Source organism: Aplysia californica, unplaced genomic scaffold, assembly GCF_000002075.1.
Source record: "Aplysia californica isolate F4 #8 unplaced genomic scaffold, AplCal3.0 scaffold00064, whole genome shotgun sequence".
Taxonomy (NCBI): Eukaryota; Metazoa; Mollusca; class Gastropoda; order Aplysiida; family Aplysiidae; genus Aplysia; species Aplysia californica.
Window position 1 is genome coordinate 280,598 of NW_004797334.1, and position 23,301 is coordinate 303,898.

Below are 23,301 nucleotides of genomic sequence, written 5' to 3' on the forward strand. Positions count from 1 at the left end.
TATTCAGAAAGAGACAGAGAGAAGAGGGGAGGAGTTGATCTTGCGAGAACTTCCGGGCGGGTGAGAATAGCCACTTTCTAGATTTATATAGATCTCAATGGAGGATTCATATTCCAATTCTATTGTGTCAAACCCTATCATAGGTTGTGCTGTAATATTAATGTTGGTAAAAAGCATTTCATCAGGTGCATGAATTATTTACATGTAGATCTAGATCTATTTATTTAGAATCTGGACTCAGCTGAGTCCCTCTGTTCGGAATCGGATGCGGATTTTAGTTCAAGGCCTATTCCTATTCACTTGTTCTACAAAATCTAGATCTAGATTTATTTAGATTAACTAGATCTATATGGAGGATTCATATTTCAATTCTATTGTGTTATTGTATCTGTAGTTTGTTTCTTTCTGTTCCTTTATCTATATCTCTCTCTGCCACTATCCACATCAGCATTTTTTATATCTGCACCGCTGTCTACATTACATGTATCTAAATCTAGATCTGTATCAATGTGCCAAAAACAACTATTTCCTCCAAACAAAATGCTCCAAGAGCTGTGATATTGCATTTATCATAGCAATGTAGATGTAGGATGCTCCTTGTTTGTTTTGGAGTGTGGGGTTTTTTTTCGAAGTGACTATTTCTCCGAACGTTCGGAGAAATAGTGCCGATCTTTATTTCTCCGAACGGTTTCCGGCTTCCGGTCTCGTGATTTTTTGCCTATTTATTGCGAGAGTTCGGCGCCAACTTTCATTCTGCCTCTGGTCTGGGAAGGAACACGTACCGCATGGCAAGCCCGCCTACAGACAACCTTCAGTAGTAACACCCACCACACACACACCACCATCATGCACATGTACACACACTAACTAAACATAACTAGTGGGCAACTTTTGAACGTATGACGAGCTGAACTGTGGATGGAGAGACAGTGTGAGTGAAAGCGGGTGAAAGGAAGAATGTGCGAGTGTATCCACAGGCGACAGCAACTACAAGACGACGACACCGACCACCCCTGGCCTGGTCCACAGCTCATGAACAAAAGGAATGCAGCACAGGCGGTGTTTTGCCTATATTATTGTCCATGGTTCGCAGGGAACAAGTGAGATTTTCTTTGTGTGTGCCTGGAGGGATGGGGTGGGGTATGAAAGTCATGCGGACGGGGATGAGCCGCGGGAGAGAACACGGGAATTGAATGAAAGAGTGAAACTGAAAGGGACGAACGACTCATGAGTCCTGGAGTGAATGGATCCTGTGTTTCTATTTTTGTATACTTTGAACTGTTACTGAATAAAGGCTGAAATAAAGCCCGAAAAACAAACAAACACACACCTCCTCACTCTCCACTTACTACCACACACAGACACACTCAAACACGCACATACATACACACACACACACACACACACACACACACACACACACACACACACACAGGAGCAAATTTTTGGGTCTATATCTATTTCAATTTTCAACAGCTAGTCTAGATGACATTTTTAGATGAGTGTAAAAACGTGAAAAAGAAAGGTTTCACAACAGAAATAAATAAAAATTAGAACAGCCCATAAACAACAAAAAACATTAACAAGTAAGGGCGTGTGTCCACCTGTCAGAAAAAGATTGGCAGTTTTAACCCTAAATGTGCGTAATTTTTAAAAAAGTACAGGATATTACATGTAAATTATGGAATCACACACATTAAGGGGCTTGCCAGTGTCAGTACATTGGTCGCAGCAGTGACAAACGCAGATGCCAGTTCTATGTGTCGTTTAACCCTCCGTAGATCTAGATCTAGACAGCACACGAGTGAACACAACACATTACGTTTAAGAGCAGCACCCTTCATAGGCAACACGTCATATCTATAGCGAAAAACTGTTTGGAATTGTAGCATTTTTTAATATAAATATTTACGGCGGACATTTTTTGGACCGATTGAACCATATTGTATACGAACAATCTTTGGTAGGCCCATACTATAATTATAGATCTATATAATATCCGAAATTTGCGGGAAAGGATGATATTTCAGAGTGTTCGGAGAAATAGTGCCCAGTTTGGACCGATTGAACCATATTGTATACGAACAATCTTTGGTAGGCCCATACTATAATTATAGATCTATATAATATCCGAAATTTGCGGGAAAGGATGATATTTCAGAGTGTTCGGAGAAATAGTGCCCAGCTTTATTTTCCCGAACGTTCGGAGAAATAGTGCCGGCCTTTTTTTTTTTTCATTTTGGACTTGTGTTGGCCTTTTTACGTGAGAGGCCCGTTGCAGGTTCTTTTTAGGGGTAGGGTTAGGGTTAGGTCTCTTCTTTATTGTGTTTGTTTGGGTGGTCGCTCGTTACTCGGAAGTCCTTCCTATGACACCCACAAAAGCTCTTATAGGGGGGGGGGTTGCGCAAAATTTTCAGACAGTCTGGTTGAGGCTCACATGCAGGTCTAACGGGGGGAGTAGATCTTGCGAGAACTTCCAGGCAAAACAAAATGGCGACCCGCGTAGTTCGGCTCGGTTCGAAAATTGAAATGTCCATAGCATTTATTTTTTTTTAAATTTTGTAAAACGTTTTACGGCCCTCGAAACTGCATAAGGTCATATGAGCGCGCGCAGCACACCTAATATTTTCAGTTGGTAGGAAATTTTGAATTTTGCCCAGGTGGCGGCCGAAGCCTACTCTTGTCGATTTTAGACCACCAAGGGATCTTTAACGTGCGCAACTTGCACACGGGCCCTCCGAGATTTTTCTACCTTGTCCGAGAAGGCTTGGTGTAGATCTTTCCTACCAGAAGATCAGGGGTATGGCAGAAAGACAGCAGTAAGGAGTAGCAGTAGAAAGGCTGCAGAAAAGTCAGGAGCCCAGAGGAGGGGGAAAAGGAGGTGAGGGGGTAGGGGCAGAAAGTGGAAATAAGAGCAGACAACAGAACATTGCTAGAGAGCAGGAAAGAAGGTGAAAGGAGACAATTTTAGAGAAGAAAATTTTTCGGTCGCTACCCAGATTCTAACCCGGGACCTTTTGAATGAGAGGCCAACACCTTAACCTCTAGGCCACGAGAGCCCCCATAGCATCTTTGTAGACGATCAAATTAGCTTACTTTTGTGCTATTATAACGTAATTTTTTCTTTGCTTTTATCCATTTGATCTTCAGCACCAATAGAAAGTATTCCGAAAGTAGGAAAAACAGGTCTTGTTTCACACCTCTAGGCCACGAGAGCCCCCATAGCATCTTTGTAGACGATCAAATTAGCTTACTTTTGTGCTGTTATAACGTAATTTTTTCTTTGCTTTTATCCAATTGATCTTCTGCACCGATAGAAAGCATTCCGAAAGTAGGAAAAACAGGTCTTGTTTCGCACCGGGTGAGAATAGTCAACTGTGGCAAGTCTCACCCGGGGTGAGAGGTCGATCGTATTTTTATTCTCACCCCGGGTGAGGATAGCCACTTCCAAAAGTAAAAGCGTGCAATTTTGTCTGTGGCCAGTGGGAAAGGAGTAGCGCGAGAACTTCCGGGTGAAAAAAATGGCGACCCGCTTAGTTCGGCTCGATTCGAAAAGTTAAATAGCCGTAGCATCTTTGTAGATGACCAAATTAATTTACTTTTGTGTTTTAACATCATTTTTAAACTTTGTTTTGGTCAATTTGATCATCCACACCGATAGACAGTATAGATCTATTCAGAAAGAGAGAAGGGGGGGGGGGGAATAGATCTGGCGAGAACTTCCAGGCAAAACAGAATGGTGACCCACGTAGTTCGACTCGATTCGAAAAGTAAAATAGCCATAGAAGGCTAGCATCTTTGTAGACCACCAAATTAGCTTACTTTTGTGCTATAATGTCATTTTTTCTTTGCTTTTGTCAATTTGATCATCCACATCGATAGACAGTATTTTGAAATTAGGAAAAACAGGTCTTGTTTCACATCGGGTGAGAATAGCCAACGCTGGCAAGTCTCACCCGGGGTGAAAGGTCGATCGTATTTTTATTAAGCCACTTTTTATTTTCACGAGAATAATCGTGACAGCCTTCTCAAAGGAAGTGGCTATCCTCACCCGGGTTGAGAATAAAAATACGATCGACCTCTCACCCCGGGAAACGCCTGTCTATCTGTCAGCACTCTTCAGGTTCACTGCCCCGTTAACCTTCGTTTGAAGCGTAATCTTCCAATTTCTGCGGTTCCCCCCTCACCCCTGATAGACATCTCAAATGAGGCTATTTCATGTGAAAGTAAATGCCTAGTTCAGTGCCTTTGGAATTTTTTAGATATCTCATGTCATAGTTATACACGTGGTAGGTTTTATTAACAATGAAATCTACTGTTGTTAAAAAATCAAAATTTTTAACTAATAGAGGATCGTGGATGTGGCCTCCCATTTTCCTGTTCTCATTTCTACTTCATTGCAGAGAAACCATGCTCTTACTCTTCTTTTTCATCAGTTTTGTCTTTTTAGACTAGTCTGTTGAGTTCTTACCATTTTGTCAAGTTTTTATTTTCTTTTGTTGCTTCTACTGTCCTGTCTTGTACTTGTTCCATAATAATATGTTGTGTGTTTTTCTCTTTCTTTTTGCAGCATGAAGCGGAATTCAGATCATTTCTGAAGGCAGCTAAGGGCAGTGTGAATGAGAAAAGACTAGCGTCACAATTCATCTGCAGGTTCTTTAAACATTTCCCAAATGTTCAAGAAGAAGCGATTAATGTATTGTTCGAACTGTGTGAGGATTCTGATCCCAATGTAAGTATTTTGAAATTTTTGTTTTTTTTTAGTTTTAATGAGTTCAGTTTTAATTTTTTTAAATTTTGGGTTGTAAATATTTAGCAGTCCTTAATTTTATCCACTACTTCATTTTCTCGCCATTTTCAATTATGAATGGTATTTTATTTCAAGAATATCACATTATCAACTTTATATCTCGGGGCAGGGTTTTCCCACTATGCTTGGGCACTTTTTGTTCAAAACCTGATTAGTGACATACCGTCACAGAATTTATCAGTAATTCAAAAGAAATTAACCTAACATTAGTTACATGAAGAACTAACATAAAATAGGTTTGTTACTGTTTTCTTTGGCTCTCAAGCTGCAGGAAGTTATCTCAGAGATTACTGCAAGGGATTTTTGAGGCATAATACCACTTATATTTCTTCTAAACAAGAGCTCACACAACTCTCTTGGCAACCTTGTTCTTTCTAATGCAACATTATCTCCAATAGGATATATATTAATAATAAATGACATTTATATAGCGCTGAACCCCGATTAAAGTACACAGGCTCTGAGCACTTTACAATACAGTACAACGTACAACAGTAACATAAAACGTGTTCTGACAAAAAGAAAAACACTCCAAATATTCATCTTATTAACTTAAAAACAAAGACTTCAGCTGATATTTGAATGAATCAAAAGATTTGATCTCTCCTAAAGTACTTGGTCAAGCATTTCCAGATCTTGGGGCCTTGGTATTCAAATGCCCTTTCACTCGCTGTTTTAAGTTTCTTCATCATCACTGCCTTTTTCACCCTGCACCAGAGTATAGGCCACGGACAAACACCTTCCACCTTTCTCTATCCTGGGCTAGCTTCTTGATGTTATTCCCTGTCTTCCCACTTTTCTGTACATCGATTTCTGTGATTCTTCTCCAGGTTCCACGAGGTCTTCCCCTTGATCTCTTACCCTATGGGTTCCAATCCAAAACTTTCTTTGTTATGCAGCTGCCTGACTTTCTGGGAGTATGTCCAATCCATCGCCACCGCCTTCTTCCTACCTCATCTCTGACTGGGATCTGTCTTGTTTTCCTTAAACTTTCTTCCTCATTGGTGACTCTGTCTGTCCATCTGATCCTCACTAACTTTCTTAGACACCTGTTCAAGAAAACCTGGTTCCTCTTTATGCAAGTCTGTGATGCGTTCCATGGCTCATTTCCATACAACAGGACCGACTTCACATTTGAATTGAAAATCCCCATCTTTGTTCGAAATGAGATATCTCTGGTCCTCCAAATCCTATCCAAAGATATGAAAGCAGCCTGTGCTTTTCCAATGCGGGACTTTATTTCAGCACCTGTTCCTCCCTCTCTGTCAATTATACTCCCAAGACAGCAGAAGGATTCAACGTTTTCTAGTGCCTTTCCTTCTATTGTGACCTGTTCCTTTCGTTGTGCATCTGTCCTTAAGACCTTTGACTTTCCAGGGTGGACCTGGACTCCAATAGGCTTTTTAATACTGAATTTAAGTTTCATATAGATTTTTAAAAATAAATTTCTTTTTGTCAGCTGATGACCTTAAACTGCAAGTTGGAATGTACAGTCTTATCTGATTTGATAAATATGATGGCGCATATGATATTTATAGTTTAGAAGCTGGTTTGATCCTCAAGCACTGTCACTGATATTGTATTTCTATCTTTGTCAGTTGCCAAGTAGTCTTTCGCTGCACATGAAACTTCAACAAATGGAAAGTACTTTTCCAGGGGAATACAATGTCCTGTTGGTGCAGGTGCTGAAACCAATGCCATGGATGGTCTTAAGATTGCAACTTTTGATGCTGATACTGTAACCACTTTGACCCAGATGGTTTTAATTTTAGTACAGTTTACTTTGAAACATTAGGTAACGTTAATTTAATAACTTACCCTTACAGTTTTAAGTGAAGAACTTGTTGTGACAATTTTTTTTACAACAGATAAGGAAGCAGACAGTGAAAGATGTCCCCGCACTGTGTCGAAACTGTCCGGACAAAGTAACCAGGTTTGCAGATGCTCTGTCCATGCTGTTGGCAACAGATGATGCACAAGAAATCTCAGGCATCCAGTCTTCCCTCTACAGCCTCTTCTCTATCGACATCAAAGGTAAACATTCAGTATTGTCTTTGTTGTTGTTTTTTTTGTTTTGTTTTTGGGGGCGGGGGCGTTTTTTGTGGGGTGTTGTTTTTGTTTTGGGGTTTTTTTTGGCTAGGTAAACAGTGGTGGTTCTTTTGTTGCGATCTACATATTTTATTGACAGGTATGATTCTTTAAATGTCATAATTTTAGTAATAGTTTCTGTATTCTTTTCTCTTGAAATTTACTCAAGTCTTAAGTGTAAGCTAAAATGTTAAATTTTACTTTAACAAAGGTGATATATAATATTAACAGTGACAATAACAAGTGTTCATAAAGATTTCAGCAGCAGTACTTAAATTTTATTGCTTTTGAAGAGAATTTCACATTATTTCTTGTTTCTTTGCCAATGTTTAGCTGCTCTGGAGGGGATCTTCACTCGTCTTCTGCAAGCCTCAGATGAGGAAGAAGCTGCAGAAGATGTGATGGGTCTGATCAGGGAGCGATTGTTGAAGTTCCTGGTGGCCAAGCTCAAGCTCTACGGAGACCTGGAGAAGGATGTGGAGGATTATATCATGTTGCAATGTAAAAAGGTGGGTAAGAGCTGATGGCTGTGTTAAGGGTGAAGATACTTTTGGTGTTACTTGGGGGGCTCATTCTTTGGAGTGTTCGTCTCATATGTTATTACCTGCAAAACCAGTGTCTTTGTTTACAGCTTATAGAGCACCATTTCTTTGTTTTAAACAAGGTGTGGTGTCTGTTTATCTATACATATTACATTTGTGAAAGTTCGTCACTTTGACGCCCTAAAACTTCCCAACCACTTAACTCTCGAATTTGAAAATAATTATGGTTCAGAATCATTCAAAGAGTGCACTGTTTTATTGATGAGTTTGCTTTCACTGTGGTTTGATTTTCAGTTTTTCATTAGTTTCGTTTAGATCTAATCTTTTGAAAGTGCGTCTTCTAAGACGCCATTGTAAACAAGTGAGGTTTCCGTTCACTAACCGTGCGCACTGATACCACACCTTTGAAATTCTGGAGTGTACAACAACGAAAGGAGAATAGATACTCAATCTATACATCTCTATTATTTGGCAACTGGAAACTCGTGTGTCACTTTTCTCTCAAGTTGTATTGCTCCGTTCCAGTAGAGTGTAAATATAGTAGGCCAGTGACTTTCAGTTGATGTTAATACACCGATCATTCTTTTCATCGAAAGGGAGCCCAGCTAGTAATGTTATATCATTGGTTGGTACTCTGTGTTTACTTATGGTGTTTTTCTTAATGTTTGACCGTTATTTTTTTCTGGCTAGTTATTGGAAGATGTGACAAAGGATGAGTTCATCGCTGTCATGGACCTTCTGCGTAGCCTCAAGACTATGGCCACAGTCCAGTCCAGACAGCAACTTGTGGAGATGGTCATTGATCAGGCTGCTCTTGATGAACCGTTTGAGGTAGACATAGGATAATCCCTTGCAAAATGTAGCTGTTCTTTATTGTTTTTGCAGCAGGGTAACATGCATTTTGTTTTTGATGATATATGTGTGTGTTATAGTGTCATTTGACTTGAATTTTTCTTCTGTCTTGGGGATATATGGTCCTATTCTGTTGGCTTGAATGTGATTTTGTTTTTGACTCTCTATGATGTGACAAATTTAATAAGAGCAGTCCATTACTTAGTTGAATTATCACTCATTTTGACCTCTTTTATCGGGATTCGTCCTTTACTAGTTATGGCGTGGAATTAAAAAAGTGATTTGTTAAATTTTTGTGTAGGGTTAATATTTCTGTTTAAGCATAAGTATACACTTGCTTGTGATAAGTTTGAGCTGTGATCCTTAACAGCTGTATCTATTTTATTTCTACAGGCCTCAGATCCTGACTGTGTGGACAGACTTCTGCACTGCGTAAAGTCTGCGTCTCCTATGTTCTCGGTGAGATTGTTAACTTCCTGTCTTTGGTGTTTTATCATTTATGAATCAGTGAAATTACTGTCCCTTTAGGGCATTATCTGTTTTGTTTGCTTGGTTGGCTTTGTTTATTTTTTTTTTAATGTTTGATTCAAATCTGCTGCACACTGTTGTTTCTTCCCCAAGACTCAAGGAGCCAGGCCCACCTTGTAATGTAGGCGAGAGTCCTCAGCTGTCTGGTCTAAAGTTACAAAAAGTGAAAACTAGTGAAGACCCCAGGAGTTACAAATAATGGAACCCTGAAATCATACTGAAATTATATTAAAATTTGTTGTGTTTACATCTTCTCCCTACTCCCCACCATGACAGCACACACTCATACCCAAAGATATACTAGAATACAGCTTAGCTGGTTTGGTCATGATGTTGAATCTGTTTCTTGGCCTGAGCATATTGTACGATTTATTATTTTATCATAAGGCAGCAGTTGTAATGGGAAATGATTTGCTTGTGTCATGAAAATAATTTCATTTTTGTTTTGCTTTTTAATTTATGAAATCTTACTCTTCATTTTCTTTTCTTTTCTTTTCCTTTTTCCTCCTCACAGAAAAATGTGCACTCAAAACAGTTTGTGACCTACATGTGTGACAACGTGATTCCAGCCCTGAAGAGTTTAGCCAGTCCTGACGAGGAGACAAACATTCAGTTGGAAGTTCTCAAGACGTTTGCAGAAATCTCAGAGTTTGCTGGGGATCTGGACAAAATTGAAGAGCGCGTCAACATTGTGTTCACAGCACTATTAGTAAGAATGTTTCTTATTTTATCGCATGCTCTGAGCTGTGCAGAAAATAATACCAACATGTTTAGTAAGGATGCTCTCTGTCTGTGCTACTTACAGTTTTCGGAAAGAGGAATATGTGAAGCAGTGTGAGATAATGTGGAATTTTAATCTATGTCCCAGATGAGTTGAGATGGCTTGGGAGCAGTATTAGTCAACCAGGAGGTTCCTTATTGAGAAAAGTAAACAGTTTTTTCGTGGAAGGATTGTGCTTCAGTATTAGCATGCGTGTTGAATGTGATTTTGGAAATCTGGTGAAATTGTAACTTTTTAGAATGACAGTGAAGTATGTGATTTTAAAAACTACTCTGAGATAGTCAAATTTGAAGGCTAGTTTTGCATACGCGTTGTCTGTGCACATCAATGGCTTCTACACAATTAGTATTGGAATTTTTCAAAGGATAACAATGTGGGAAAGTGGGTTGCAATAATGGTGTAACTCTGATTTGTTTTATGAATGCAGGAGTACATGCCCCTACCTCCATCTGAGGAAAAAGAGGAGTCGGCGACGGAAGACCCTAAGTTGAACTTCTCTCAGGTGGAATGCCTCATGTTCGTCTTCCACCAGCTGGGCCGCAAGCATCCCGGATATCTGGCAGATGAAGCAAACGCAGAGAGGTTGAAAGATTTTAGAGTCAGGTGGGTCATCTTTTTTACGTCAGAATTTTTTTCCCCTTGATTTTCAGTTATACAAATGTTTTCATATGAGATTTTCTTGTCTTTCTCTAAATATTTTCCTCTGATATGAATGAGGAAAATTTGTAGATGCCCTGCTTGTGGTGACCTTTCCAGGGTGCCAACTGTACATTTGTGAGGCGTGCTGACAAAATGAGTTGCTTCTCGCAATCCAAGAATAGAGATATCGGACGAAAATCGACACTGGGGTCAAGTTAATAGATTTTCAATTGATGCCATTTTCTTCAAGTTTTCTGTGTCTTTTATTATTCCATACTTACAAATTATACAATCTGACCCTATCAGGGTGTCCAGCAATTTCGTAAAATAAAAGTCGTAAATTCAGCGCCCTGGTAGTAAATGTGGTAAATGGTGTTTAATGTGCCGTGACGGTAAACTCGTAACTTAAGCCTGCATACAGAGCAATGAACCTGGCTGGACTTTTGGTAGTAACAGTATCACAGAGCTCGGATATTTGAAAACCAAATCCAATTAGGTCAGTAAGTTCATTTTTTCCGGTCGCGATTGTGATAATAATCATTCTTTCAGCTGTTCCCTGTCCGAGAGTGCATTTCATGCGTATATGCAGCTATGGTGGCAGGAGGTGGTGTATGTGACACCAAGGCTTGATGGGGAAAATCAAGATCTGCTTTCGTTACCACCCAGAAATTTGCCGTTGATAGTTTGATAACGCAACGTTTTTTACATGCAGGTTGTGCAGTGTAAATGCTGTGTGGCCATGCAAATCAATACTCTAACTCGTCATTGTGCTGTCACTTGTGGGGGCAATAAACACAATGTCGCCGTTCAAATAAAATGTAATAAATACTCTGACTCGTCGCTGTGCTGTCATTTGTGGTAAAGAAGAGAAAAGAAAATACAAGCGGCGTCCGATTTTTAGATTGTCGGGCTCGCTTCTGTGACTGGTCTGTGAACCTGCGCACATTCGCATCACAAGATACGGCATCGTGTGTGTAGATCTATCGGCGGTGGTTGGGTTCGCCAAAATTCGTTCAAAGCTGCGAAGTACAGGACTACGAAATGGGAGAGGGGATTATTGATTTTTTGAAAATAATATACACGGCGGGTGCTGAAGGCAACACTAGAGGACAAAGACTTGGAAGCAAATTTAAGAAGTTTAATCAGATTTAGAGCTCTCCTCTCTGCAGAGCACGCGTTGATGCAGGCCGTGTGTGGAATGGGGATCCTTCATACCTTGTAAGCCGTGTTATTGAACTAAAGTGTATGCGTTTCATTGGATGGGTGATAGTAAATTATAACTTTATTGTAGCTTTCTGTTCGAGAATGGCAGATTTTCAGTGTCATTGCATCTTGCACTCCCTCGGTTGTTACAATTCTCACACTGCATGGGTCTACTTGAGCCATTCAAATTATTGCTCTACTTTGAGTTTGAGCTATAATTGTTTTCTTTCACTTTCGCCTTCATAATATGAATCTTGACACCCACACTGGTTTTTGAAAGTCAATATTCTGGTTCTAGGCCCTTTCGCATGCTCAAAGCAGGATTCCCTTTTTGTGTATAACAGTGAGAGGAAAATAACTGGCTGAAATACTTCAGTCAAACAAGACCCCAGTGCGACACTGACGTGTTGTTGACTGGATATATTGTACATGTGTGTGTTGTTCTGTAACCTCCCCATGGACAATTAAGAAGCCGGTTTGGCAGTCACTCTGTGTATCTAGGTCTAAATCTGGCGGAGAACGAGCGTGCGGTAGACTATCTATCCTCCATTTTGTCAACTGGACTTTATTGTGTGTTATTTTCCTTCCAGTTCCATACACATATGTAATATTATTATGTTATTGATGGTGCATATGGACTCCCTTTTCTGGGCTGGTGTTGGGGTTGATTTGCTGGGTAGTAAAAAAAATTTCAGATTGTAAATTTTCCTTTCGGAAATATTGCTGGACACCGTGCCCTATAAAGTTGATGTATCAATCTCCAAAAGACTGAAATCCGAGAAGTAACTCATTTTGTCAGGACAACTCACATTTATATTTTAATTTCTTCATGCACTTTACTTTATATACAGAGAAATTGTCTTCGTACAAGATGCGTTGGACAATATGATCCATAAAGAATCCCCACTTTTACATATCCATGGGGTCTGAAAAGTTTGGGATTATTTTTATTTTTTTTTCGTAGCTTATTGGCACCTCTACTTTGTCCATAAACTTGTTATTTAATTATTGGGTGTCATGAACTTTAGGGTGGTTGGTAAATGAGAAATTGTCAGGATTGGTCATCTTGTATGTTTTCTATCGTATATTGCATTTCAGCCATTTATGATAAAGTATGACTCATGAACAATAGTATTCTTGAACATTTTTTTGTGTATGTGTCATCAGGCTAAAATTTCGTAATTTAAAAAAAAAATTCTTGAGAATTTGGTATCTGTCCAGTCAGTGATGTTTTTTTTTTTAATGTTTGATATCTATTAGGCTTCAATATCTTGCGAGAGGAAGCCAGATCTGCATTAAGAGACTGAAGGAGGCTTTGGCAGGAAAGACCGGCGATGCACTGAGGACCGATGAGGTAAGACAGGGTTTTTTGCATGAAGACGAGGTGTGGTGACAATTTGATAGCATCTTGCTAGACATCTTTTAAGTTAAAAGTTAGTTTAGGAAATTAACAAGAAGTTGATAAAGTGTAGCATGTGGCAGCAGTAACTATGAGGTTGTTGTCCAAGATTTACAAATTATTCTCTCTTCAGTCACTACGTGTCTAGTGAAGATTTTTTTCCACCTATACCAGTCACTGTGTTTTTTTGTTTGGTAACTTGGCCATTTTGTGAATTCACTAGAACAAGAAGCGTATAGTGGCCCTGAAGCTGTTCACCAACATCACGGTTCTGGTGAAGGACTTGATGCACAACCCACCATCCTACAAGGTGGCTGTCACTCTCTCCTGGAGACCCACCAAGGTGAGCAGTTTTGTCTACAATTAGCTATGGTTAGCTGCCGGAAAGAATTTATACTTTTTTCTAAATGGTTAACTGCCGGAAAGAATTTATACTTTTTCTAAACACCTTTTGTCCTGAAGATTTACTCATAAGGGTGGAAGTATGTAAAATGGTGTATGACGAATGCAGGAGAAAAAAGTAGAGTGTAGTTAATTGCTTCTTTTTTTTTTAAATTCTAAATAGTGTGTTCTGAGGTGCTTTAGTATTCTGTTGTGTTCTGGTGCAGTATATATTTTCTGGTGTAATGGTGGACAGGAGAAGACTTTCACATAGTATTTTTTTCTCAACATGTGTCCACTTTTATTTGTTCTCTTGGGCTTTGTTGGTGTTGTAGAAGGTCATGTCAGAACATTTTAATGTGTTTAATACATCTTCTCTGTCTTTTATGTCCTACTCATCTGCCATTGTTTTATTGCATCGGGCTCATCTGTGTATTTGTTTTAATATATCCAAAATGTTATTGTGCAGCTGGGATTATGAACAATTTAGCGAAAGTACAGTGTAGAGTGGAGGATTTATTTCTCATACATCAATATTGATACTGTTTTCAAAACTTCTGTGCTTTGTCCAGAATATTTCTATTCATGATACAAAATCTCTGAGCAGGTTCATACTTTTTAGGTCAAGAGTTGCTGGTGACTTGAAGCATAACGTTTTTTCAATGTTTTTTGTTTACTTTTACAGGAACTGAAAACTTCGGATCCATCTTCTGACAGTGCAGTGACTTCACCGACCGCTGGGTGAGTATTTAGATGTCTACCAAATTCAAATGACTGTCTGTCTTATTTTGATTTTGCAGGTTTCGAGTGAAGTCTTTCATTGATCTTTCTATAATTTTAGTACTCTTGAGTTTGATTTTTAAGCAAAAACATTGATTTTTAAAAATAATATAAAGATATTTTGACGTATATGGAGGTTCTTCAGGAGTTTGAAATGGGATTTAAGTTGTAGATTCAGCACGAAGTGGCCTTTGTTCTAAATGAGAATAGGATAAAAGTAGCACTGAAAGAAGTTGAAAGATTAGAGCATCCTCCAACAACTTACTTGAAAAAGGATAAGTCATGCATCTGAGAAGGGAGAGGGGGTATTAGTTTGTTGAGGGTTTTTTCTCATCGCCTCATTCTAATCCCTGATTTAAGCTTCCAGAACAGTCGCAAAATAATTTTTATAAGAAATGCAAGAAAGATTTATGGACTTCTTTTTTTCCTCTCCAGACAAAAGCGAAGTATCACCCCAATCACATACGACAGCTCCAATGGTAAAAAGGTCAACCCAAAGCAACCTCGTTCCCTGTACCAACCTCCCAGTGGCAAGTTCAGTGAGAAAGCAGGTTAGTGGATGATTGGATCAAAGTCTTCTGCTATATTTGCTTCCTTTATATTTATGCTGGCATGTGGGAGCAAGTGGTCTATTCGGCCTTGTGTTTCTGTGAAGTTGGTTTGTTTTTTGGGAGCCAAAGACATTTGGTGTAGGTGGTTGGCGGGTGCTCTGGTGTGGTTTGCTTTTCCTTTTTTTTATCAAACATCTGTCCTCCTTATCTCCCCTCCTTCTTTTTCATGTTTGTTACTCTCTTGTAACACCTCTATTCTTCAGGCGCTCATATGATCTTATGCAGTTTTGAGCACCGTAAAACCTCTACTAAAACAAACAGAAGACATTTGGCTTAGATGCCTACTCGCTGTCTTTAAAAATGTGTCGAACACAAGGAAATGTAGTTTCATCAGCAGTGTTCAAGCAGACTTATAAATAAAATTCCCTTTGTCAATAGACCCAGAGTGTGATCTGAAAAGCATTACCATTAGCAGATTTTTATGTATTTACGTGGTAGTTTAATAAATTTTGGCTGTAAACACCTTTGTGACTGAGACTGTATTTAGTACATAATGTATCAGATTTGAAGCCTACAATCCATATTTTGGGGGGTTTTTTATTGTTCGGTCTCTTGTAAACACCTCAGCATGCTGCAGCTGTGCGCTTGGTCTAAGGCCGCTGGCCCCATATTTGCTAGACAGCGCACACATTTCTTGTCCTGGTTCTAGATATCAAAAGAAGTTTTCAGTCTTTAGCTGCAATTTTGCTGTTTACCATCTGTGTCCTCAGTCTGTTGTTTGAAGTTCGCGAAACTGATATTTGTTTTTAGGTTTTTTGTTTGTTTGGTTTGTTTTGTTGTTTTTTTAAGTATGTTGCAGGACAGGTGTATTATCCCAAGTTCTGCTCTTGATTTCACTTTGTTTACTTTATCTTTGTATTTTATTTGTCATTTTCTTATAGCAGATGATTTATGTTGTATGTGTTAGCTAGCACTCTATTAACTCTGCCTCTCTTGTCTTTTTCTGGCACTAGGTGATTGTTCTTGTACTGAGGTGCCTCTCTTTATCTGACGTCCCCCCCTCCCCCCCTTCAGCGGGTGAATCTTGCTGTCTCTATTTGCTTCTTTTTCATTAATAACTTTCATCTTCTCCAGGATCCTACGACAACTACAGCTTCCGCGGGAATCGAGGGGGCGGCTGGCGAGGAGGGTTCAGAGGTAGAGGGCGAGGCCGTGGCAACAGAGGGCGAGGAGCGAGCACAGGCTTCTATCAGAACAGTTTGTGAGAGGAGAAAAGATCAACACAAGACATAACCAACTTATTATTTTTATAACAGGAACATCTGTACCCACCAGATTTAATGCTTTGAAAAGCTGAGAGTTGAAGGCCACTGTTGATTATTTATGGAGCTTATGTCTTCTGGTTGGTGAAATTTTTTGTGAGAACCATTACCAGCTGTTGTGAAATACTTACTGGGACATGATGTTGATGAGAGATGGCAGGGCTAATGGTACTGAATTCCACGTTCAAATGTTGTCGGTTGCAGCTGGTGTCGACGTGTGCTAAATGATTGTGTTCTTCTATTTGCTTAACGAGCTGGTGGGTGTCGTTAGAGGTTCTGTGTAGAAGTCAGTCACGAAATGAAGTGTTGGCAGGTTTTACCAAGTACTACAGCAGCAACACGGCTGGAAAAAAAAAAGTCTTATTTCTTTGTTGTTTTGAAGAAATTGTTGGAAGTCTTTACAAACATTGTTTCTGTCAAAATCAATTTTTTTAAGATTGTCACTCACCAGTGCTCTTCTTGGGGGTATGTTTTGTTTGTCTCTCCCATGAAAGCAGTATCATTTTACAGTCATGAAGTCTTTAAATGCTTGGTTCCTCCATGTGACGGTTCTGTAGCTGTTTGAAAAGTGCATAACCTTTGCAGTTTTGCGAAAGAATTTGAGACCTCACATGTTGATAAAAACAACTCTCCATCTTCATAATTATGCCAAGTCTTATTTTGAATGTAAGATCTCTTGTTCAAAATGTTGACGAGAAAATGTATGTGTACTGCTTTAAAGTATTTGGCCGAGTGGCATCATGTAATTTGATTACTTTCAGCCCTGCAGAAATGTAGAGTGACTTCTACTGATTTTTTTGTTGTTTTTTTTGTTTTGTGTTTTCGCTGTTTCCTGAAATTGTGGACACAATGAAATTGTTGACAAAGTGTTTGTTCCTGGGCTTGAGAGTTTAGAAAAATGTCCAAGAGGAAAGTATAGAGTTGGGTTAGTAGGGGAAAGCCATGGATGGAGGCAGAATACGGATGTGGAGTCATAGTTGGACTAAAGCTGGGACTGATCGCCTAGGACGATGTGGACAGCACGACGGCTTGCCCTGGCCTCTTGTGGCTCGTCCCCTGGTGTCCCCGCAGCCCGCTGTGTGTGTTTGTGCAACTGACAGGGCAGGTAAGGTGTCACTATGCGCACAACCCATTGAACTAAATGTTGATGTTCTGTCTTGTAAAAGAGCTGTCTTTTGTGTTGCAGTACTCACGCTGTTTCAGTCTTGCAAAGTAGTTTGGTTAAACCTTGTTTTGAAGCTTTCGTTTTGTCAAATCTGGAAATCTCCTCTTATAAGCTTAAAAGACTTGAAGTGCTAGAAGTTGAAAAGACATTTTGTTTTTTTACCAAAATTTCTTAAGTCGGCGTGAGTTCTGCAAATGAATTATTATTAGATACTAACGAGACATTGATGTCGGGTCTTTGGTGGAAATTGCTGAACTGAAGATGTCAGAGACAAGAACATTGTCTGTTATGTTCTTAACTGACATAAAAATGAAACACATAAAAGCACTCACTGGCTATCACAACCGTTGATTCTTTTTATAGAAGGTTTGGTTTACAGTACGAAACTTCGAACTAGTGTGAACAAGAAATCTTCCGACTTTCACTGTGAGCAATTTTCACTGACTACTTGCAGTGATTATATTGTCGCCCTTGTGGTAAAACTGGCTGACCTACACAATTTGTTTTTTTGAATTTGACAAATCAGTAGTGAACTATCCATTTCATATGCTCAATCAAAAACAAGTCTGTATTTTGTACAAGAATTGCCCTGAAGCCAAACAACCTGCCAGCCACCAGATTGCTGTGTGATAAAATCCAGATAAGATTTTTGCTTCTCGTGTGAAATTTACTCCCCTGGGTTTAGCCAGTCTTATTGAAAGGGCGGCGATATGATTGTCTTTTACTTTTGCAGTGCAGCTGTTTTGGGCGTTATGGTCGGACTTTGTTCCTCAGTTGTACAGAAAGATCCTGGTTGGTGGATACATTTTCTTTCTTCTCTTGAACCTAGGATGTGCAAGTCTGGTTTTGTTCCATATCCTCTTTGTAATACTGGTTTAGACCAGTCTAGGTTCCACAAAGCAAAAGTAAATTTTCTCTGTGGCAACAGTAGGACTTGAGAACGATTTTGCCTAGGTAAATGTTGATTTTGCAGATGAAAAACTTTCACTAGACACTTTTTTTTTTTTTTTAAATTGAAATGAGGAAATGGTTAATAGGGTATTCTCCAGCCCTGGAATTGATTTGGTCTAAGACATTGGTATAAAATTTCACAATTTTCTGTTACATCTAAATTTAGCTTTCTTTTCTTTTACAGTATGGGTTTACCTTGACGTACATCGTTGTGACAATTCTGCATGCTGAAAGTAGTGTCTGTATCACCGGCCAACTGATCAGATGTTCTAAGCCCATAATTTTTAAATTGCCGTTTCTGAATTTGTAGACTGGGTTGCACTTGCTAAAAAATATTGTCCAAATTCAAATTCTAGATTTTGAAAAAAAATATCAAGAAAAAATACACCACACAAGTGCATTTTTTAAGTTAATGGAAAAAATTTCTTTTTTCTGGAAAATTTTGCTTTCTGGGCTTAGTACATTTGAACAGCTTGTTGGTAAATATTCTTCAGTTGGTCATGTGTTTGGTGCTTTGGTGTGGTCTGCTCCTTTGATTTCTCTACAGTGTTGCTGTTCTTATGTGTTCCAGGGGAATTTAGCAGTTGTGCTGACTGGCAGCCGAATACAACTAAATTATTGTCTGTTCTTCTTCCATTTTTACTTTGCTGTTAATTGTACCTGGGTTTTTTATTTTTTTATTTTTTTTATTCAAGCAAGTTCAGAAAGAAAGCAAAGTTGGGAGAGTCCAAATTCTTCCGCCATGTTACGGGAGAAAGATCACCATTGCAGAATAACAAATTAAATCACTTCATTTTTTATTTCAGCAGGTGTTTCCTTCTATCAAAAATGTAATAATTAATGAACATCCTATACTGGTACCATTTTGTTTTGTTTTTTCCCCAGCTCTAGCTATAAGAGGAAAAATCCAGTGCTTCAGTAAATGTTTTTGTTTATAGTGGACTTTGCTGATAAGATGATGTTAAAGAGACACCGATACGCATATTTTTTACAACAACAAAAAAAGTATTGTTAGTATTGTGCTTTGTCACTGGTAAACCATTTTGTCAGGCTGTGGTGAAAAACGGCATCATTGTGTTGGAAGATGGTTTTTCAAAAATCATTTTCAGCTTAGTCCTCTGTATCCCAACTCTACTAATTTTCTCTTACATTTTTTCAGGGTCATCATTGACTGTGCCCTAACAGTGAAGACTTTTTGAGTAGTGTTGTAGAATATGTATAAGTCTCACCACCGTGTGTTACTTACTACCTGTCAAATGTGCCCTTCATCGAATGTTGTATGTGTACGGAAGTGAAGTTTTTGTCTTTTTCCACAGACACTGAGCGTTTTGTGGACCTTACTGTTTACATTTTGTTATTGGTCATTCATCAGTTTCTCTTACAGGTCTCTACATTTTGTTATTGGTCATTCATCAGTTTCTCTTACAGGTCTCCGGCCCACTACTGGATGGGGTGGGATAGAGGGAGGTTTGATTTTGAGCAGCAAAACTGAACTGATTTGAAATAAACTTTTTGTGTCTCATGAAATATGTAGAGTTTTATTTTGGTTTGTCCTCTCAGTTGAGTGCATTGTGTGTGATCTTAGATTAGAGGTTCTTGTTTTTGTTTTCTCTCTCTCTACATCTCTCTCTGTCTGTTTCTCTGTACATCTCTCTTTCTCTCTCTTTTCTGCTCTCTCTTTGTCTATCCTCTTCCTCTTTCCCTCTCTCTGTATGTGTATTGGCATTCAGATTGGTGATTTCATGAAATAGTAAACCAGTTGGCTGGAGGTCAAACTTCATCCGTATTAACTGCGCACAATATTAGTATTAGAGAACTCTGAATCAGAGGAGCCTCCACAAAATTACTGTATTATACATTAAGGGATGGTAAAAACCATACAAGAGTCTGTGGTGTAAGTGTAATAGTTAAGTAGTGGACACTTGACCTTGCTTATGAATTTTATTCACGCATGCGGTGGAGTTCCATCAAATATCTCAACTTTCTGTTGGGTGGTTGGGTTTTTTTTTCACTTTCTGCCATGGTTGGCCTTTTCCCCCTTGAGACTTTTTTTTATGACCAGATCACCTGGAGCTTGCTAGTTAAAGAATCAGTTTTGTCATTATAGCATGAATGGAAAATTACAGCTACAAGAGTCTAAGGGGGTGAGTTACAGAATTAGAAAAGCATGAATTCTGCCCTCAGAATACTTTTCTTCCTTGGATCACAGTTTTTCGTGGTTGCGAGAACTTCCCAAAGTCCGCTCTATGGTCTTAACTGCACCGGTGGTTGTTCCGCCCTGGCCCTAAGTCGGGCCGCGGTAGGCCTTGAGTAGCCTGATATTATCAGTATCAGTGATAATTTATGGAATTCTTTGGGACCCCATGGATTATATTTATGTTTGTGTACCTGGGAAAGCCAAGATCAGACAGACATCAAAACTTAAGCTAGAAGCATATGAGGTCAAAGTCTATCAATCCAGCAGGAGATGGAATTAAGTGAAATTTGTCTATATTTTAGTCTATTTTGCATTTTTTTAAACTGATGGGGTGCACAGTGGAAGACTATCGGATCGACCATCAAATTCTGGGGGGTTGGCGAAATATTTCACTGTGCTCTGTTCTTGGTATTCCTCATCTGCCCTTTTAAAATACCGTTGACACTTATTTGTTGGAATATTCACTCAATCACTGACACTTTGAACTAATTTCAACAGTCTCTCCCCTCAGAGCGTACCGTTGTTTGTGCGAAGATGAAAATAGGCTTTGATTCAGTAAGAAGATAACTTTTTGAGACTACAGAGTAAAGTTGCTATGAGCTTCATAAGCAAGGGCTATGGATGAAAGAACCAGCTCACCCTCTGCCTCAGTCATAAGGATGAAGTTATGACACAAATTTTAAATTATATCAAAACATTTGACAGACACAACGAAACATTTGTTGAAGTTTTATTGTGGTTTATTGCCATGGTGTGTCTTCTATATCATCTATTTCATAACTGTTGCTGGCACTGCACGCGTGCTGTTTCACACACTGCAGAACTAGGACAACCAACACAGAACACATTGCTGTAGTAAGGCTGAAAATATACTGCCACGCACAACTGAAGTGCGCCGCAAAAAAAGTCGGGCCCTCCTCTTTATTTCCTATCTGTGATTTCACTGACACGACAAGGCTTGAGGAGTTTGGAAGACCCAAAAAGACGTGCCTGTGTGCAGCATTTCTTTTTCGCGCGCGGACAGGCTCGCCCAGCTATCGGAATGTTCCGCGATGCTGTGGAGATAAAACAAGGGGGGGGGGGACCACTGAGCTATATACGCCTGCTCAGTGCCATGTTTTTTACAGTCGGACGGAGTCGCGCTAACCTGTGGGATCGCCACTTTAGACCTAGCTGCTCGTCTGTAGTTTTGCGGTGCACTTCAGTTGTGCGTGCCAGTATATTTTGAGCCTAAGAGCTTTTTTTTTGTGCTGTTTCACACGAAGCAGATCTAAGACTTAGACATACAACACAGAACATCATTGTGAGAGATTTTTGTGCCGTTTCATAGCAAATCTATGACTAACAGCACAGAACTGGAACACTCTTAATATTGTCATGTGTTGTGAGAGTTCGCTGACTGCTCAGCCTAAGAAGCCTCTGTCACATGTCACTTTTCAAAATAACGTTTGGTGAAGTCTTACACTTACACTAAGCAGTCAATATGTTTTTGGTGCAATGTCCCTGCTGTATTGAGAATTGCAAAGGGCATATTTTTTCAAGAGAAAGAAAAAAAAATGGGACTTATTCTGTCACTTCCTTCAACTATTGAAGGCAGTGTGAATACAATTCAGGCACTTCACTTTTTCATTTAGAGAGAAGCTATCTGAATCTGATGTTAACGTATATAATGATCTTTTTTTGACTAGATTTCCCTTAAATTCTCAGGGACCAGATCTCCGACATAATCACAATTCCCCCCAGATCTGTTGACATGGTAAATCACGGGTGACCGTTGAGACAGAACATTACAATAATTATTTGTACCCACCCTGGTAACAGAACAGTGAAAAGTCTTCATGATTATCAACTTTCACTGTGGATGTCAAAGTCTGATACAATTGCACAAAGTTACAAAGAGAATGTTTCAGGGTTTGAAAATGGAAGACAAATATCACCAAGCTACATCCATTAAAGATCTATGTATCCCAGTTGCATGCATTTTGCCTGACTTTTAACTTGAAATATAACACCCCTATTTTTATTTCCTTTCAGAATTAAAGACATACACATTGACAAATTGAAAGCTATGATGTGACCTTAACAAGAAGTCTGTTTCACGTTCCATTGAAATCAATGCAAGATAACACACGTATTGTAAAGAAATGTTTGCACCATGTGATAGGTTAACACATTTCCAAGGCTTAAAAAACCTTGACATTTTTACTTTTTACATTCACTCCTTGACTTGTAATACTACTATGCTATACTGACACCTTGTGGTTACGACCAAATTGAGCTGAAAACAACAGAAAAAGAAACTGCAAAATCTCTGTTTAAAAACATACAAAGTACAGTGTAGCTTGTACATATTGAATATTGTGAACAGATTTTCATGTATGACACGTACTTAGCAAAATTCATATATTACAGAAAGACTTTTTCACTAAGTGTGTGCTTGACCAGTTGCAGTCAAGTAGGCTACTGAAAGCTAATTTTGTTTAGAGTAATAAATGAGTAGCCTATTTTTAATTTTCAAAGCAAAAGTTTTTCAGAATGTAGATCAGAAGAACATGATTTAGGCCTACAGATATAATAGAGTCTGAAATCTGAATCAAAATGTGTAGACTTTGACCATTTTGTTGTTCTACTCTAGTCTGTTTTTCCAGCCCCATTTCGACTGGCGGTAAAAGGTACAGATGAAATATGTCCCAGTGTATACATGAAATTAAACAACAGTTAGACTATTCTACCAGATGAATTAATTGCATTGTAAATTGTAGAACAGAACTCCCTTCTGTTGAGAGACGAAAGGTGTCCATATGCCTGACAATTATTTTGATCCTGCTCCTTCTCGAAGAACTAGGTTGTCTCTCAATGTGAGAATATATATATATTATATATACTAATACTTGGTATCTATACTATACATGCATACATGTGTGAATATATTTACGCTATATTGTACTGGCTTCGAAGGTAATGAAAAATATGCACTTAGCTGAAGCTGGCAACTTGCCCTTTGTTTTTGATAAACAAAAAGATATAAACATCCTGGTATGAATGATCCCCAAAAGCAGATTTTTGCACAACACTTTTCTCACATGTTTTAATAAACATCCCATACATGATA

General features: G+C 38.9%; 1 protein-coding gene across 4 annotated transcripts in view; it reads left to right on the top strand.

Moving 5' to 3' along the window:
• The window catches only part of LOC101862016 (apoptosis inhibitor 5), a 24,983-nt gene extending 1,682 nt beyond the window's left edge, over positions 1 to 23,301 (top strand). The window contains exons 2-14 of one of the 4 annotated variants that reach the window (XR_004858286.1): positions 4,571 to 4,732; positions 6,679 to 6,844; positions 7,232 to 7,407; positions 8,131 to 8,271; positions 8,686 to 8,751; positions 9,335 to 9,529; positions 10,029 to 10,204; positions 12,704 to 12,797; positions 13,066 to 13,185; positions 13,909 to 13,964; positions 14,439 to 14,554; positions 15,689 to 16,981; positions 22,224 to 23,301. Coding sequence is in view for 1 of the 4 variants with exons in the window: in XM_005093449.3 (XP_005093506.1) it covers positions 4,571 to 4,732; positions 6,679 to 6,844; positions 7,232 to 7,407; positions 8,131 to 8,271; positions 8,686 to 8,751; positions 9,335 to 9,529; positions 10,029 to 10,204; positions 12,704 to 12,797; positions 13,066 to 13,185; positions 13,909 to 13,964; positions 14,439 to 14,554; positions 15,689 to 15,819 (1,599 nt within the window). In the remaining 3 variants the exon portion in view is untranslated. Of the gene's footprint in view, positions 1 to 4,570; positions 4,733 to 6,678; positions 6,845 to 7,231; positions 7,408 to 8,130; positions 8,272 to 8,685; positions 8,752 to 9,334; positions 9,530 to 10,028; positions 10,205 to 12,703; positions 12,798 to 13,065; positions 13,186 to 13,908; positions 13,965 to 14,438; positions 14,555 to 15,688; positions 19,522 to 22,223 lie in introns of those variants that run through there. The other 3 variants (XR_220226.3, XR_004858285.1, XM_005093449.3) reach the window with 3 other exon arrangements.